This window comes from Corvus moneduloides, chromosome Z (assembly GCF_009650955.1).
Source record: "Corvus moneduloides isolate bCorMon1 chromosome Z, bCorMon1.pri, whole genome shotgun sequence".
Classification (NCBI taxonomy): Eukaryota; Metazoa; Chordata; class Aves; order Passeriformes; family Corvidae; genus Corvus; species Corvus moneduloides.
The window spans coordinates 14013629-14029169 of record NC_045511.1 but is presented as its reverse complement, the minus strand read 5'-3'; the positions used below and the strand labels follow the sequence as shown (position 1 = coordinate 14029169).

At 40.7% G+C, this 15541-nt stretch overlaps 1 protein-coding gene across 2 annotated transcripts in view; it reads left to right on the top strand.

The window, feature by feature from the left end:
* The window catches only part of TARS1 (threonyl-tRNA synthetase 1), a 28318-nt gene extending 12777 nt beyond the window's left edge, over positions 1-15541 (top strand). Inside the window, exons 1-19 of one of the 2 annotated variants that reach the window (XM_032097646.1) lie at positions 685-745; positions 1006-1086; positions 1923-2113; positions 3146-3269; positions 4325-4446; positions 4660-4777; positions 5623-5687; positions 5769-5847; positions 6396-6542; positions 7473-7571; positions 8293-8459; positions 8959-9121; positions 9210-9347; positions 10025-10102; positions 11783-11883; positions 11987-12091; positions 12767-12839; positions 13558-13672; positions 14292-15541. In XM_032097646.1, the coding sequence (XP_031953537.1) occupies positions 725-745; positions 1006-1086; positions 1923-2113; positions 3146-3269; positions 4325-4446; positions 4660-4777; positions 5623-5687; positions 5769-5847; positions 6396-6542; positions 7473-7571; positions 8293-8459; positions 8959-9121; positions 9210-9347; positions 10025-10102; positions 11783-11883; positions 11987-12091; positions 12767-12839; positions 13558-13672; positions 14292-14440 (2136 nt within the window). In that variant the 5' untranslated portion in view covers positions 685-724 and the 3' untranslated portion in view covers positions 14441-15541. Of the gene's footprint in view, positions 1-684; positions 746-1005; positions 1087-1922; positions 2114-3145; positions 3270-4324; positions 4447-4659; positions 4778-5622; positions 5688-5768; positions 5848-6395; positions 6543-7472; positions 7572-8292; positions 8460-8958; positions 9122-9209; positions 9348-10024; positions 10103-11782; positions 11884-11986; positions 12092-12766; positions 12840-13557; positions 13673-14291 lie in introns of those variants that run through there. The other variant, XM_032097645.1, reaches the window with a different exon arrangement.

Sequence of the window (15541 nt, the reverse complement as noted above, 5' to 3'; positions counted from 1 at the left end):
TGGGTGCGGCAGTCAGTGCAGAGAAGGGCGACGGAGCTGGGGAAGGGTCTGGGGCATAACTCTGATAAGGAGCAGCTGAGAGAGCTGGGGGTGTTTGGAGAAAAGGAGGCTCAGGGGGAACCTTATCAGTCTCTACAGCTCCCCGACAGAAGCTGTAGCCAGGTGGGAATCCGCCTCTTCTCCCAGGGAACAAGGTACGGGACAAGAGGACACAGTCTTCAGCTGCGTCATGGGAGAATTAAGCTGGGTATTAGGAGGAACTTCTCCATAGAAAGGGTAATTAGACACTGGAATGGGCTGCTCAGGGGGGTGGTGGAGTCACCGTCCCTGGAGGTGTTCAAGCAAAGTCTGGACATGGCACTCAGCGCCGTGGTCTACTTGACAAGGTGGCGTTCGGTCACAGGTCGGACTCGCTGATCTCGGGAATTTTTCCCAGTTTAATTGATTCTGTGATTCTTCCCGCGACAGCGAGCAGAGCGCGGTTGTAGGAGCGCCGGGCCCCACTCGCCGCCCTCAGGGGCGCGGACAGAGCCTGGGCCGTGTCGAGCCGCCGCAGCCCGTCACGGGCCGCCTTCAGCCGCACCACCGCAGGACAGCGCCACCGGCCCCCTCGGCTCCATCACCCCCGCGGGGGCCGGGCCGGGCCGGGGTTGCATCAGCCACGGGGCCGAGCGGCGCCTGCGCCGGGCCGCGCCCGCCCCTTCCCGGGCGGCTCCGCGCGGCCATGGCGGGCGCTGAGGGCCAGGTGCGCCCCGCGGCTCGGCAGCGGGGGCTGCGCTGTCAGGAGGCTGGGGGCGGGCGGCAGACGGAGCTGGGCCTCTTCCCGAGGATTTCCCCAGCTCCGGAGGGCGGTGGGATGTGCCCCCAGGAAAAGGAGCAGGGAGCTGGGCTTTGCGGGACGAGGATGTCGAGTCTTTTCCGTGGTGTATGGGGCAGGGGGGAGTTAAAGCGCCTTAGGTGTGAGCGACTGCCGGGGCATGACTGAACAGTGCTCGCCTTCCGCAGGTGGACGCTGGGCGAGAGAATAAAGCAGACTGCGGTAAGAAGAAGATGAAGGAAGGGGCTGGCGATGGAGGGCGGTCGGAGGTGAGCAGCCCCTCGGCCGCGGGGGTGGGAGGATGCGGAGTCCTCGTTGCTTCTCTCTGCGCTGCTGGCTTTGCTACTGTTTGTCCTTCTGAAGTATTTTATCAGGCATTACAGTTACATCTCCCACAGATTGCCATGAAGTGGCACTGTTCTGTTTTACACTAAGTTGCATTGGTGTAATAGGAGAGCAGCTCAGATTCCCATAGCTGGGCTAGGTGATGCTTTTCCCTCTGCCCCTTTGCAGCCAGAGGCCGGCAGCAGATCTCGGAGGTGAAGAACGCCTGCGTGAGGTGCTCTTGTCTATTTCGTCTTCGTGGTGGCACCTCGTGGCCCTCTGACTCCACGGAGGGCCAGCGGCTAGTCAGCAGCAGTCCTGAGCCAAGTTCTTGGCTGTGCCCAGGCGGATAGTCCTGACGTCATTACACGTGTTTAAACTAGAGTCAGTTCCTGTCTGGGTGGCTCAGACTAGAGTGTTCCCTCAGTTTTTCGACCTAATAAGAAAAACCTGTTTTTACATTGAACTTCTACACTCTTTTCTAGTTGATTTTTTTCTTCACATAGTTTGTTAAACAGGTGTTTAATGATGTAGTTTGGTAACATGTGTGGTTTATTGAACAGGTGTACAGTGGTACCGATTTCATTAAGCTGAGGCCTTACGATATTCCAGGTTACGATGTAACCTGAAATAATGGTGATTATTTGCTAGTTATAGCACCTGTAGATAGCATCACATAGCTGCTTATGAAAAGTGTGTCTGTTGTGTTGGCATTCTTGACATGATGTGCTATCAGATTAATGATCTATTAATCATTTTCCTTTGTCTTTATCACATACAGCTGAATCCCTGGCCTGCATTTATCAATGAGCGTTTAGAGATGTACAATAAACTTAAGGCTGAACATGATGCACTCCTTGCAGAAAGAGCTGCAAATGACAGTAAACCCATCAAAGTTACATTACCTGATGGCAAGCAGGTTGATGCTGAATCCTGGAAGACTACTCCGTATCAAATTGCTTGTGGAATTAGGTATGTTTCTATTCTGTGATACTACACAATCATTTTCAGACAGTGGGCTTAAGGGGATATAGTTTTTTTTGTCGTTTATCTCACGTCTTCTCAAAGCATCTTGTATACAATAAACTGAACGTAACTAGTAGGGTTTTAGCTTTGGAGTGCAATTTTCTTTTGCCTTATAAAGATACAGTTTCTAAAATTAAATAAGAATAAAACTGAGATCTTTTAGACACATCCTAATAGCATATTTTTCCATGCAAGTACTGGTGTTGCATTAAGAACTGATTTGCTAGTAAATTATCAGATGCATTTTCCAGCACTGCAAACCAGTTTGCATTGACCTGAGGAAGATGGCTGCTGGGTTATGTTTCAATTGATTACAGAGAAAATTAACAGTATGAGTATTCTTCACTATTATTTGCATGGGAGATACCTGTTAAAAAGAGCATTGCACATCTCCAGGTTACTTATACCTGCTGTGGAGTATTTTTGAGTGATACATCCTGACATTTAAATTGCAAAGATGGGGTGATTCCTAAAGGTGAAAGGCCCCTTTTTTTTTTTTCCTTCCATAATAATGGAATTGGAACCTTTTTTTCACCTCCTTGTAATTAGAACCTTCTTTGGTTTTGTGATTTGGGATCAAGAAAAGGGTATTTTGCCTAGTGGCTACAAGTAGTAAAGCTACTGTGTCAAAAATGGTGTTTGATAACTTTAAAGAGAGAAGTTCTGTCTTACACTGCAGTAGGGTTGTGAAGTCAGGTTTGTACTTTGAGGTTTCTGCCTCTAAGTCAAATATGTGTGAAGATTAAGTATATAGTGCAGTTTTCTTTCCATATCCCTAAAATATAAGTAGGATTTTTCATGAATGTTCAGGACTGGCTAAACTGCTCATTTATTTGAAATTTATTTATGACCTTATATCTATTCTGAGCACTCCTGAATTCTTACTCAAATTGGAGGGCAAATTTGGGGAACTTCTGCTTGCTGATTTCAAAATATAATATACTTACTTATAACTGTATTTCTGTATTTGTTTTGTAGTCAGGGATTAGCTGACAACACGGTTATTGCTAAAGTGAACAAGGTGGTTTGGGATCTAGACCGTCCTTTGGAGGAGGATTGTTCCTTGGAGCTGCTTAAGTTTGAAGATGAAGAGGCTCAAGCAGTGAGTATCTTTTACCAAAACATTTTTCCTTTCAGGTTTACATTTAACTCAGCCTCTTCCAGTTATTTGAATATTTACTGTGTTAAGAAGATGAAGAAAACAGGTTTATGGTTTAGGTACATCTGCATTTCCTCATAGTTCCTTACCAGAGGGGTTGTGGTACCACAGATAATGTACATTCTGCTGTGTACTTGTAGCCAGGTCTGCTTGCAGTTGTTGTAGTTCTTGTTAAAACTTTGTATTTTCACATTAATGTAAAGTAGGTCTTTTGAACTGATGTCTTCAGTACTGGTTGTGGTAACAAAACTGAGTACAAAAATACTTTCTTGTAGAATCATAAAAGTATGGAGTAGGGTGCTCTTTTTCTTTGTGTATGCAATTTGTGTATGCAAAAGTATCTACTTTTTTATTTTGGCTACTCAATCAGATAAATGTGTACAGCCAGTAAATTTGTGAATACTGTCTTTAGAAAAAAGTTGGTACAAGAAGCTCTCAGTCAAACTCATCACAGTAGTCTTGCATTCAAACCAAGGGTTTTCATACTGGCTAAATAACTGTTCCCAGTTTGTGATTTCAATCTGTTCTAACCAAGACAGACTAAGTCTTAAGAGATTTGTTTTTTGTCAAAACCTCAGGTATTCTATGAGATGGAGTGTCCCATGCATAGGATCTCTGGATTAGAACCACAGCCTTATGTTGAAATCACATCTTTTGGTCTTTATTCAGATCTGATTGATTGATTAAAGTTCATAGAAAAAAAGGTTTCTGAATTAGTCTCCTGACAATAATTGCATAAATCAGCAATAGTTTAAAATATGAATTGTTTGCTACCAGAATGTAAATAGTTTTCCAGTGGTTGTGCTGCTTTTTGGAAACACTGGTTCTGAGGATGAGAGTGCTGCTGGGCAGGTCACTTCTGTTCTGCACAGTGCTCTAATGTGGGATCTGCATCAAGTGTCCTTAAAAGCAAGTGTTTCAGAAAAGGTTTTAAATAAAAAAATTGGAAATGCGTTGTGTGTATTCAGACTGATCCCTTGTTTTTTTACTTCTGTCAGGTCTACTGGCACTCAAGTGCTCACATAATGGGTGAAGCTATGGAACGAATCTATGGTGGCTGTTTGTGCTATGGACCACCAATAGAAAATGGATTTTATTATGACATGTTTCTTGAGGAAGGGTAGGTTTTGTATTTTTTTTTTTAGGTGCTGGGGGTGGCAGTCACAGCAAAATTTCTGCTGTGTGCTTGTTACTAGAACAAAGTCACATGTACTGCTGCACATGGCTTTGTTTTTTGCAGGGTGTTCCAACTGCAAGTTAGTGGATTGCACCTGGATCACAAATTGCAATTGGAAGCGAGAATTACTCACTTCTCTGTGTGTGTTTATTTTAGGGGTGTATCAAGTAATGACTTCTCTGCTTTGGAAACATTATGCAAAAAGATAATGAAGGAAAAACAAGCCTTTGAAAGACTGGAAGTTAAGAAGGAAACACTGCTTGAAATGTTTAAGGTAGGCTGTTTTAGAAGGTTGCTTCTAGCCTCGTGCAATTAGTCTTAAGTATTTGTAACTTCAGTGCATGTTTTATTAGTGGTAGAAGAAAGTATATCAAATTAACTTTTTAAGGTGATGTGTTCTTAGAAGCTCATTTGTGATATTTAACAGGAAAAAAAAAGGAAGCAATTCTTAGGTTCTTGGAAATACGCATTCTGATTTTCTAAAACTGAGAATTCTCATTCTTCCCCGGAGTGAACTGACTAAATTCTGTGAAGCCACATTCTTCATTTACTTCTCAGGAATGTAAATTTGCAATATATTATGTGTGCAGTTACGTTGTATTATCTTGTCTGTGGTGATACTGTAACTGCGTATGTTGCTGCTCCATTCAGAAAGCTTCATAAAACATTTTTTAGAAGGAGGACTTCTAAAAGCAACACTAAAAGCTGACCCTTTCTCTCTAGTATATAGCTGCACATAGTTTTTCTGGCATTCCTGAGGTAGACATTAATGAGTTTTCACTGTTAGGACATAAGGAGAATCATAGCATCATTCTGGTTGGAAGGTGCCTCTGTAGGTCTGCAGTCCAGTCTCATGCACAGGACATGGGATCAACACTGAAGTCAGACCAGGTTTCTTGGGGCTTGTCCATTTGGGCCTTCAAAACCTCCAAGGACAGAGACTGCACACAGTCTGCTCTCTGGGCAGCTTGCTCCACTACTGGCCTGTCCTCCTGTCTGTCTCTTTTCCAGGCCTGTTTTGATGCAACATAGCATCAGGTTTGCAAATAATTTAAATTGTTGGCCACTTCTCTTTCTTAACAGGGAATTAACAAGTATGTGTGTTGCTTTTCTTCTCAGTATAATAAATTCAAATGTCGCATCCTGAATGAGAAGGTCAATACCCCAACTACTACAGTATACAGGTAATTATGCATGGATCATAATATTACTGGATTTATGGTTCTAGGATTAAATATACCAAATAAATGCTTTCCTTTTCTTAGGTGTGGTCCCCTGATAGATTTATGCAGAGGGCCTCATGTCAGACATACTGGCAAGATAAAGACCATAAAAATTCATAAGGTAAGTGCTAGAACTGCCTTAGATAAATGTTTTCAGTGCAACACTTCAAATGTTTTGCTGTCTTTGGGCTTAGCCAGGAATGTACTCTGAAATGGGTAACCTAGCCAAAAACTCAGTGTTAAAAATTGTGAAAGGGTTGTGTGCTAGAATGATGTTCACATGGTGTGAAGCCCAGCTAGGTGTCCAGGGCCTGTACTTCCAGCACAGGAGTGTGAGTTTGGCTTAAGGTTTGGCTGAACTGTATCAATTAGAGTTCATAGTTTTTGCTCAGCTGATGATTTATGAATAAACAGTTGGAATAGGACAGCTACAAAGCAGATAGGCTTTTAAAAAAGACAAGAGCCTGAAACCATTTCTACTTACTGTATTTACCTTTCAGGATTTTTTCTAATCGGTGCACTGAATTTCACATTAAAATCCTCCTTGTGCCTTAGTTGTTCCACATTAATGATTTGTTAATAATTGCATGCCCTTTTATAGCAGGCAGTAGTAGTAAAATGTGGAGGCTTCTCCCTTTCTTCAATGTTTAATTTCTTTTTTGCATGCAGAATTCTTCTACCTATTGGGAAGGCAAGGCCGATATGGAATCCCTCCAGCGGATCTACGGAATTTCATTTCCAGATACAAAAATGCTGAAGGAGTGGGAAAAATTCCAGGAGGAGGCTAAAAGCAGAGATCACAGAAAAATTGGGCGGGTGAGACAGCTTTTGTAGTACTGTATTTCAAAAGTATTATGTGGGTATAACCCCTTAATTGAAAGCATCTTGAAGTCAGCTTATACTTGCTGCCACAACCAAGACGTGAATTTTGTTTTATTTTCAGTGAGTAGTGAAGTCACCTACTTTTCTCTTGAGCATCCAAGTCCTAAAATAAATAACTTTTTTATATTTTAAACACCATGTTATCCTTATTCCACACATCGATCTGAACAGAATATAAACATTTCAGTCTCCAATCCATGAATGCTCCAGTCCTCTGGCAGTGCTCATTCCTACACAGTTTGCTGCAGTCTGTTCACACAGTTCTTTTCTTCTGCATGATTTCAGAGTCTGCAATATATAGCTGTGTTTTTTGGTTGGCTGGTTTTTGGGTTTGTTTTTTTAGATGGACAGCCCTCTCAGATAACTGATAGTCCTGAATAGGGTTAAAATGTCTGCTGCTAGTACATCATGACAAAATACTGAAGAATTCCACATATGCAGACACCAGGTGTGTGCACAGTTTGTAACATTAACCAGCTATAGTTGACACATTCAGTTCAGGTGCAGAGAGCTGCAGTTAGTTAGAGTTAGTTAGTTAATTAGAGAGGTGCAGAAGCAGAACTAAACATTTACTTGTCAATGTGCAGAGGGAGCTGTGGGGGCACAGTTGGGAGTTAAGTGTAAAGTTTTGGAGCATCAGTAATGAGTGAAACAGAAACTGAACAATTGCCTTCCCTGTAACTGCTAACAGCCATAAAAATACTAGTGAAATGCATCTAATGTATTGGATATGGCTTTTTTCCCATGTTTTTCTTTTTGAAACTCTTGATTAGTGATGCCCAGTCAGTAGCAATTCATTTGTGAATGTTAAGTCAGAAAGGTAGGGTGCAAATACTAAGTTTTTCAAGTATTATTTTCCTGCAGGACCAAGAACTGTTTTTCTTCCATGAGCTCAGCCCTGGTAGCTGTTTTTTCTTGCCAAAAGGAGCTTACATTTATAACACGTTAATTGAGTTCATAAGGGTAAGTAATATCTTTTGGAAATCTTGTAGGAGAAATTGCGTAATTTAAAAAAAAATACATAACAGCCTGCTTACATTTAACAGTATTAATAGCCCTTCACTTCAAGTTACCTTTTAGTTGTGTAAGCCATGGAACTAAAGAAACCTGGTTTCTTTGAATTGTTCTTGTCCCAATCTCTGCAAAGTTATGTTTTATCAGTAGTTTATACCTGCAGTTAAAGCTGTGATAAAGGTGCTTTGTAATAGGAATTCTTTGACATCTAATAGTAGAGCTAAGCTCATACTGCTGCTGTTCTATTGATGCATATTGATTTGGTTTAATAAACTTACTTAATTTGGTCTTGTAGACCTGTTTGTTTTGAAAATATATGTAGGAAAAAATTCTTATCTTCCTGCTGTAATATTTAAAGTCTGTGTTATTATTGTATATTTGGGCTGAAATGTAATATATAAAGAGTCATTGAGTAATTAGAGACTGCTGCATTGCTTGCAGGGAGGAAACTTGTTCTTGCTTACTACAGAGAAATTGTTTGGAGGAAGGGTGGTGGAAGGGATGTATCCTGGCATGCCCAACTTGAAGTTTTGTCTTCTTTTCCCCCTTCCCTTCCTAAGTCGTGGGACTTCCGTATGGCAGCATTTTTATATTTTTATGGCTGCAGATGGAAGTCTGTGATTACTTTTGCTTTCTTTATTACTAATTTTATGTACTGTGTCTGTTCTAGAGTGAGTATCGAAAACGTGGATTCCAGGAGGTTGTCACTCCAAATGTTTTTAATAGCAAACTGTGGATGACTTCAGGGCACTGGCAGCATTACAGTGAGAACATGTTTTCCTTTGAAGTGGAGAAAGAAATCTTTGCTCTGAAGCCTATGAACTGTCCAGGACACTGGTAAATACATAGCAAATTCAGTTTACCAGAGGTTGTGCTGATTGGAAAAAAAAAAACCAAACCCACTCTGCTTCCTTTGCCTGTGTAATTGTAAAGATGGTTACCTTCAGTTATTCATTCTCTCAGGAATGATGTAATTATATGTCTTGGTGTCTACATGCTCTCTTCACTTGAGACACTGAGAAATGTCATGTCATTTTACCATCATTAGAGTGACCCCATCATTACTGGGGCATTGTCAATTTTGTGGCAGTTCAGGCATTCAGCTTTTAATGCTCAGTTTTAGGAGCTGTTTCGTCTCCTCTCTGTGAGGAGGGGAAAGCCTACCAGCTATAAAAGGAGATTGTTTTCCTGACAAAACTAGTTAAGACTGATGGCTCTATCCAGATTACCCCAATGGCCTCATGGGCATGTGCTTCATCACTGGCTGCTTCTCCCTAGCTGTTCTTTGCAGAATTTTGGTTCTCAACGAGCTGAAAGTAATAAACTTTTCCTTCAGCCTTATGTTTGACCATCGCCCGAGGTCGTGGCGTGAGCTGCCCCTGCGGTTGGCGGATTTTGGTGTCCTGCATCGCAATGAGCTGTCGGGAGCTCTCACAGGACTCACCCGAGTGCGCCGGTTCCAGCAGGACGATGCTCACATCTTCTGTGCTATGGAGCAGGTAGGGGCTGCTGCTGGATGAAACTGGGTGTTACAATCAGGTTAACTGAAATTTCCATATTTGAGACATTATTTCTATCATCATCAAGATTGAAGACGAGATAAAGAGCTGTCTGGAGTTCTTGCGTACCGTGTATGATGTCTTTGGATTTTCGTTTAAACTGAATCTCTCTACTCGTCCTGAAAAGTACCTGGGAGATATTGAAGTGTGGAATCAAGCTGAAAAGGTAAAACGGTAGTTTTATGAACCTTTCAATCAATGTAAGGCTGCATATTCTCTAAGAACGTACTGCCTTCTGGTAGGTACAGTGAAGCTGGGCTGGGCATGAGCAATATAACCTCGATAACTGCCTTCAGTTCAGTCTGGCTGCTGTAAATAGTTTGCTCTCAGTATAGAGGCAGTCTCCATGTCAGAATCGAATTAACTCTCTCTCCTTGTCTTTTTCGATAATTAGAAAGGAGGAAGAGAATCAATTCTGGCAGCCCCTGTAATAAGACTTAAAGCCATCTCCCAGAAGTGAGGCTGAAAGGGATGGGGTTGGCCCCTGCAGGTGCAGTGCTGGCGAGAAGATAAGGCAGGAATAGACATTTGGTGTACCAGGGCAGATTACATCTCAACATTAACTAGAAACTTTGAATCTAGTATAGAAAGTTCTTGCATCTTAGCTAATTTGGCCTCTTCCAAAATGAGTGCATTAATTTAGTGTGTTTACATTTGGACAAAATTAATATATTTTTTTAGCTGGTGCTTTTCCAAAACTTCCCCTTTTCAAAAAATAAATGTGTTTCAACAGTAACTGAGAAGTAGTGAGAATTTGATGGTGTCACCTATTTGTAGTAGCAGTCTGACCTGATAGAGGACACATAGACTCAAGTGTTTCTTTTCATGTTACACTATCTCCAGCAACTCCAAAACAGCCTCAATGCCTTTGGTGAGAAGTGGGAGTTAAACCCTGGTGATGGAGCTTTCTATGGACCTAAGGTTAGTGTGTTGCTAACCCCTAGCTGGATTTGTCTTTTAATTCTGTTTGGATAAGGTAAAAGGCTGGGATGAGGAAGAAGGGATTTTTTTTGTTTTCCCATTTTAAGACGCTGTCTGACTGAAATTTTCTGTTTTTCCGGATACATAAACTCTAACATACTTGAGAGAAAAATAATCATCTGTGATCCTGGTTTTCACATAGTTTTAACTGCTTTAACACTCAGTTAAACATGAATAAACTATTCGTCTACTGCTTAAACAGCTGACTGGTTTGGTGAGTGACATAAACACAAGGTGGCAGTGTAAGATCTGTTTTAGCAGAGCAACTTCTGCATTAGAAATAATCCTTTCAGCAATAAGTGAATCCTAAGTCAAGAGAAAATCAAAAGTAAACTTCCTGGTTAAATTTTTATTCCTTTAACTGCACAGTTTTGAAGCTGCATTGAGTTACTGGGGGGTTTTGGTATTTTAAAAATCCCCACACATTGATCATGTGAAGTTGTTGGGTTTCTTAAGGACAGTCTCCTCAGTTTGGACAGATTAAGTAAGGCTTTTTAGAAATTTCATTAACATCTTTGCACATAAGGGCACAGAGCATGATGAAATTGGTTTTAAATCTTTCCTTAATATGCCTATACTACATCTGTGTTTGTGTTCTCATCTAGTAAGCTGGCTCTGATTTCTCTATTTGTATGCAAATTGAATCAGTTTCTGTTTATGTCTTGTAGGTAAAATGTGTTATAGCAGCTAAGATTTAATAATTTCCTCATTTGATTGAAAGAAGACAAACACACAGGAACCTTTGTTAACATTAATTAACCTTACACTTGCTCCTCATAGTCTGGATTTGAAATTAAATTAGGTTGTAAAATTTCTTTTATTATTAGAAGCTCTTTGGTGACTAGCTGAATTCTGATAAACTGAATTCTGGATGCAAACTGAAAGACATTTAGATCTTGAGTTGTTAAAACACTGATCTATTTGTTTAATACATAAATTAAAATAAGACATATAGCCTGGTATATACTGGTAAAATGATGAGTAAGTGAGCAATGTGATAGATAAGTAAGGTCAGGACACTAGAAGACTACTGTTTTCAATAAGTCTTTTCAAAGTTGTATCATAAGTGTACTCAGGATTTAAGTGTTAGATGCAAAAGAAAGAACAGGCTTGACTCGTAGGTCAGAACAAGAGTTACTAATTATTATGAGTTCCTGCTGGTAAGTGGACTGTTTAACAGGTTATAGTCTCGTATTCATGCCCTGTATTTGTAACATAAGGTTCAAGTACTCTATAATAAAGAATGCCAGTTTGAGGCTGAAGAAGTCTCATTTGTGGAGAGGTGTGTTCAGCTCTGCATTTATGTATTCACTCAGTGAAAAGGCCCATGAAAGTCCCAGACTGAAACTCACAAATTACAGTCAGACATTAAATGTAGTTCTCCCCAATATATTATCTCTCTAGTTACTCACCCTGTTTTAGCTCTAACAGTTTTTGCATCAGAACCTGCAAATCACTTAAAGCCTGATGAAGGCTGAAGTAAAACTATGCTGTTTAAGACTACATATTGTTCCTCTGCATTTCATGAGTGAAACCTTCCATCTTAAAACAACGAATTTGCTTTTAGAAGGGAATGCTTGTCTCTTAACTGTTGTAGAAGTTCATGTCTTTTTTTTTCAGATTGACATTCAGATTAAGGATGCCATTGGCCGCTACCACCAATGTGCTACGATTCAGCTTGACTTCCAGTTGCCAGTCAGATTTAACCTCACCTTTGTCAGGTAAGCACAAGGCTGGTGATTTTAATTTCTGTGTAGTCTAACTTTAGTGACACTTACAGGAATAAGATTGCATCAAAAACCTTACAAAAGCGTTTCTTTACAGCCATGATGGCAATGACAAGACAAGACCAGTTATCATTCACCGGGCTATCTTGGGATCTGTGGAGAGAATGATTGCCATTCTAACTGAGAACTGTGGAGGCAAATGGTAATGTTGAAAAGTTATTACTCCAGTTTGAGCAAACTCTTTATGTAGGAGAGAAATTAGCCCCAAGTACTGGAGAGTCAGGAGGGTCTGTTTGTTCCACTTGCTAGGGTGACATGCCTGGGAATACCACAGGGCAATTTCTTCTGAACCACCTTCCTTAGATATGAAATGATTCAAGATTTCGTAGATTCTACATGATACTGCTCATGCAGGGGCAGCATACAGCTAATCTGCCCAAGGCATGTGCATCCCAACTGCTTTTGCAGCAGGACTGTCTTGTAAAGAGTCATTTTTGTAGCTGATCTGCTTTACCTGTGTTAATACCCAGTGGGAGTGACCCCTCTTATTATGACAAGACTGAAAAGGAAATGTTTTCCTGTGCTTAGTTAGTAATGAGCTCAATCAGTTAGGCTTTGTTGTCTGTTGTAAAACACAACATCAGTCTTCAGTTAGCAAGTGCTCCAGCCCATGCTGCAGTCTTTTTAGACACTCAGTTCTTTTGGGGAAATAATTGTTAATTATTGTAATTGTAAGGCTCTCATCACCTCTGAACCCAATCTATGCAGCTGGCTTTAAGAGTCTCTTGTGTGGCTTTTATTCCTCTCTATAAATAGTATTTTTCATACTGAAAAAATACTGGAAACTATATAAATTTGTTTTGTTTGTTTATTGAAGGCCACTCTGGCTGTCCCCACAGCAAGTAATGGTGGTACCAGTGGGACCAGCATGTGATGAGTATGCCCAAAAGGTGATGTATATGGTTTCAGGGCTTCATTTTCAGTATATTGTATTGATCTGAAATACTTGGTTATTAATGATTAATAGTATTTATCTCAGAGAAGTATTCCAAGTCTTTGCATATGACATTGAGTTATTTTTATATCACAGCAACAATTAGCTGCTGAAGTTGTAGATCTATCTTAAAAATAACCTGAGTTAGATTTTGGATATGTGAATAACGAACATTGATCTTTGTGAGACTTTTGTTTTTGGAAAACTTAGTTTTTCTCTGGCTCAAATCTGTCTTACCCTTCAGCTTCTAGTCTCCCATGACCGTGTGCATCTTGCAGAGCAGTAAGGGAGATGAAAATGAGTCTTTACGTATTTAGCATCCAGAACACCTTTATCTGTAGTTGTTTCAAGCACATTCTATATAAATAAAATAGTCTGCAAAATTAATTAAAAAATCTCTTTTAATCAGTAAGGTCCACCATCCTGTTGCCTTTTACAATATTAAACTAAAATCACTACTCAGGCCAAACATTAGATGTTCATATCACTGCTTACTTACTTAGTGTTTATATAGTTGCATGATAACTGACGTATTTTAATTCCTTGAACTGGGCTCATCTCCAAAGTCTGAACCCGTGACAGTGCCTTTGTTCTAGGGTTCAGATAATCTGAAATGGTTTAAATCTACAACTCGTGCATAGTTCATGATCATGAATAAATACTTTTTTCCTTAGGTCAGGCAGCACTTTCATGATGCTGGATTTATGGCAGATGTTGATGTAGATCCTGGGTGCACGCTGAACAAGAAGATCAGAAATGCTCAGCTTGCGCAGTATAACTTTATTCTGGGTAATGTATTTGTTACCTTGTACTGGCTGATCCTTTTTTTACAGGATTTGATCATTCTGTGAGTGAGGCAGAGAGGTGTAATCAGTGTTTTAGATCAATTTGTTCCTAGGAGTCTCCACTGCAGAGAACCTCTCCTGCTGACATCATAGGCATTCCTGTCTTGTATAGCTGTCCCTGAAAGGAGACACTGTGACCCTAGGCATTACTGATACTTTTGAAAAAGGTTTTTGCTGTCTTCTGGTCAGCAGTGTGGGGATAGATATGAAGTTTCTTGTCCTTTATCAGTCAGATTTTTAAGTGATTTTCCATCCTCCCCATAATTTATGCTCTTGCTTCTACTTCAGTAAAAGAAACATGTTTTCACTGCATTCAGCTGTGGTATACTTCTGAACTAGGCATGCATGCATAAGAGAAGCCTCTTTCAGAGAGAGTGATATAGAGAAAAATTAGAAACTCATCCTGAAGTACATGATTTGAAGCAGCACATTAGTCCTGTCATGTGAGTTGGTGGTCTAGCATAGACCTTAAAACCATCTGGGATCCATTAGAGTACAAGGAGCCTTTGACAGAGAAACTCTGCCCTCCACTATTAATTCCTTTGCCTCTTGGTTGTTTCTAGTTGTTGGTGAAAAGGAGAAGGCAAGTGGAACAGTGAACATCCGCACCCGAGACAATAAGGTGCATGGGGAAAGAACCGTTGCAGACACTGTGGAGAGGCTGCTGCAGCTGAAAGGCTCTCGTTCCAGACAAGCTGAAGAAGAATTTTAACACCATCTGCTCTACCTGGCGTATAAAGAATTTGTAGTTTTCCTCATTTAGTTAACCACAGAGTTTTTGTTCTGAGCCAGATTTGAAGTATATTTCACATTTGGACCTCTTGCTCATTTTAATGGGGATCTTTCTTTAGTCAGAAATGCCTCTTTGTATAAAAAAATGAAATTTTTCAAAAATGTTTAAGTAAAGTTTTCTGGCTTCTAACCAATGACAGATGAAGCAAGATGAAATGACTTCCTGTGACTGCAAGGGAAGATTGAAACATTAATCAGGGATATCTGTGGCATTCCAGCTGCCCTGTTAAGAATAACATACATTTTGATAACAGATGTTTTTCATGCAAGTTTAACAATAGACCTCAGGCTTAAGAACCCACATAGTAACCATGTGTTGCAGCAGCAGCTTCTGGAGCATCTCCAAGAGCAAAGAAAATTATACCTTGCCATCCTGTCTCATGGTCTCACACCAATTGAATATATTGACTCTCCAGAGCTCCCAGTCACCTGAACAGGGACCTGAACAGTGGCCTCCGGCTTCCGTACTGGTTGGTTACTCTGGCAGCATCTCAGCTCCCACGGTGTGGCACTCCTGGCTCCTGTGGGCCCATCTGCCACGGAGCACCGGGTTGCTAACCAAAGCCTACTGTACCCTCCTCCAAAGGCAGTCTCTGAAATGTGCTGGCTCTGCAGGTAAGGTCCTTGGAGTTGTAAAAAGGGGATAACGCTGTCTGGAAAAAGCAGGGCATAGTAGGGCCAAAGAAGCAGCTAAGAAAACCAGTAGTATTAGGAACAAAGGGTGTTTCTGTTCATGTCTCTGAGGTGTCATTACAGTAAGGGCATCTGTCACAGCAGAAAGAAGAATGTACTGAACAAAAAAAAGTAGTGATTATTTCTTTAAGACAAATGCTACTTTCCAGTTTAATAGGTACTGTCCCATCCATGGAACACTTCCTTCACATAATTAGCAGCCCTTCCTATCTTACTGCTGAGGGATCATATAAATTGATTTTGGGTTTGGTTTGGGGTTTTTCTCTGCATTTGGCTAACAAGAGGCAAATGTCTGTTACTGACAAAAAATAAAATCTTGGTGTGAGGA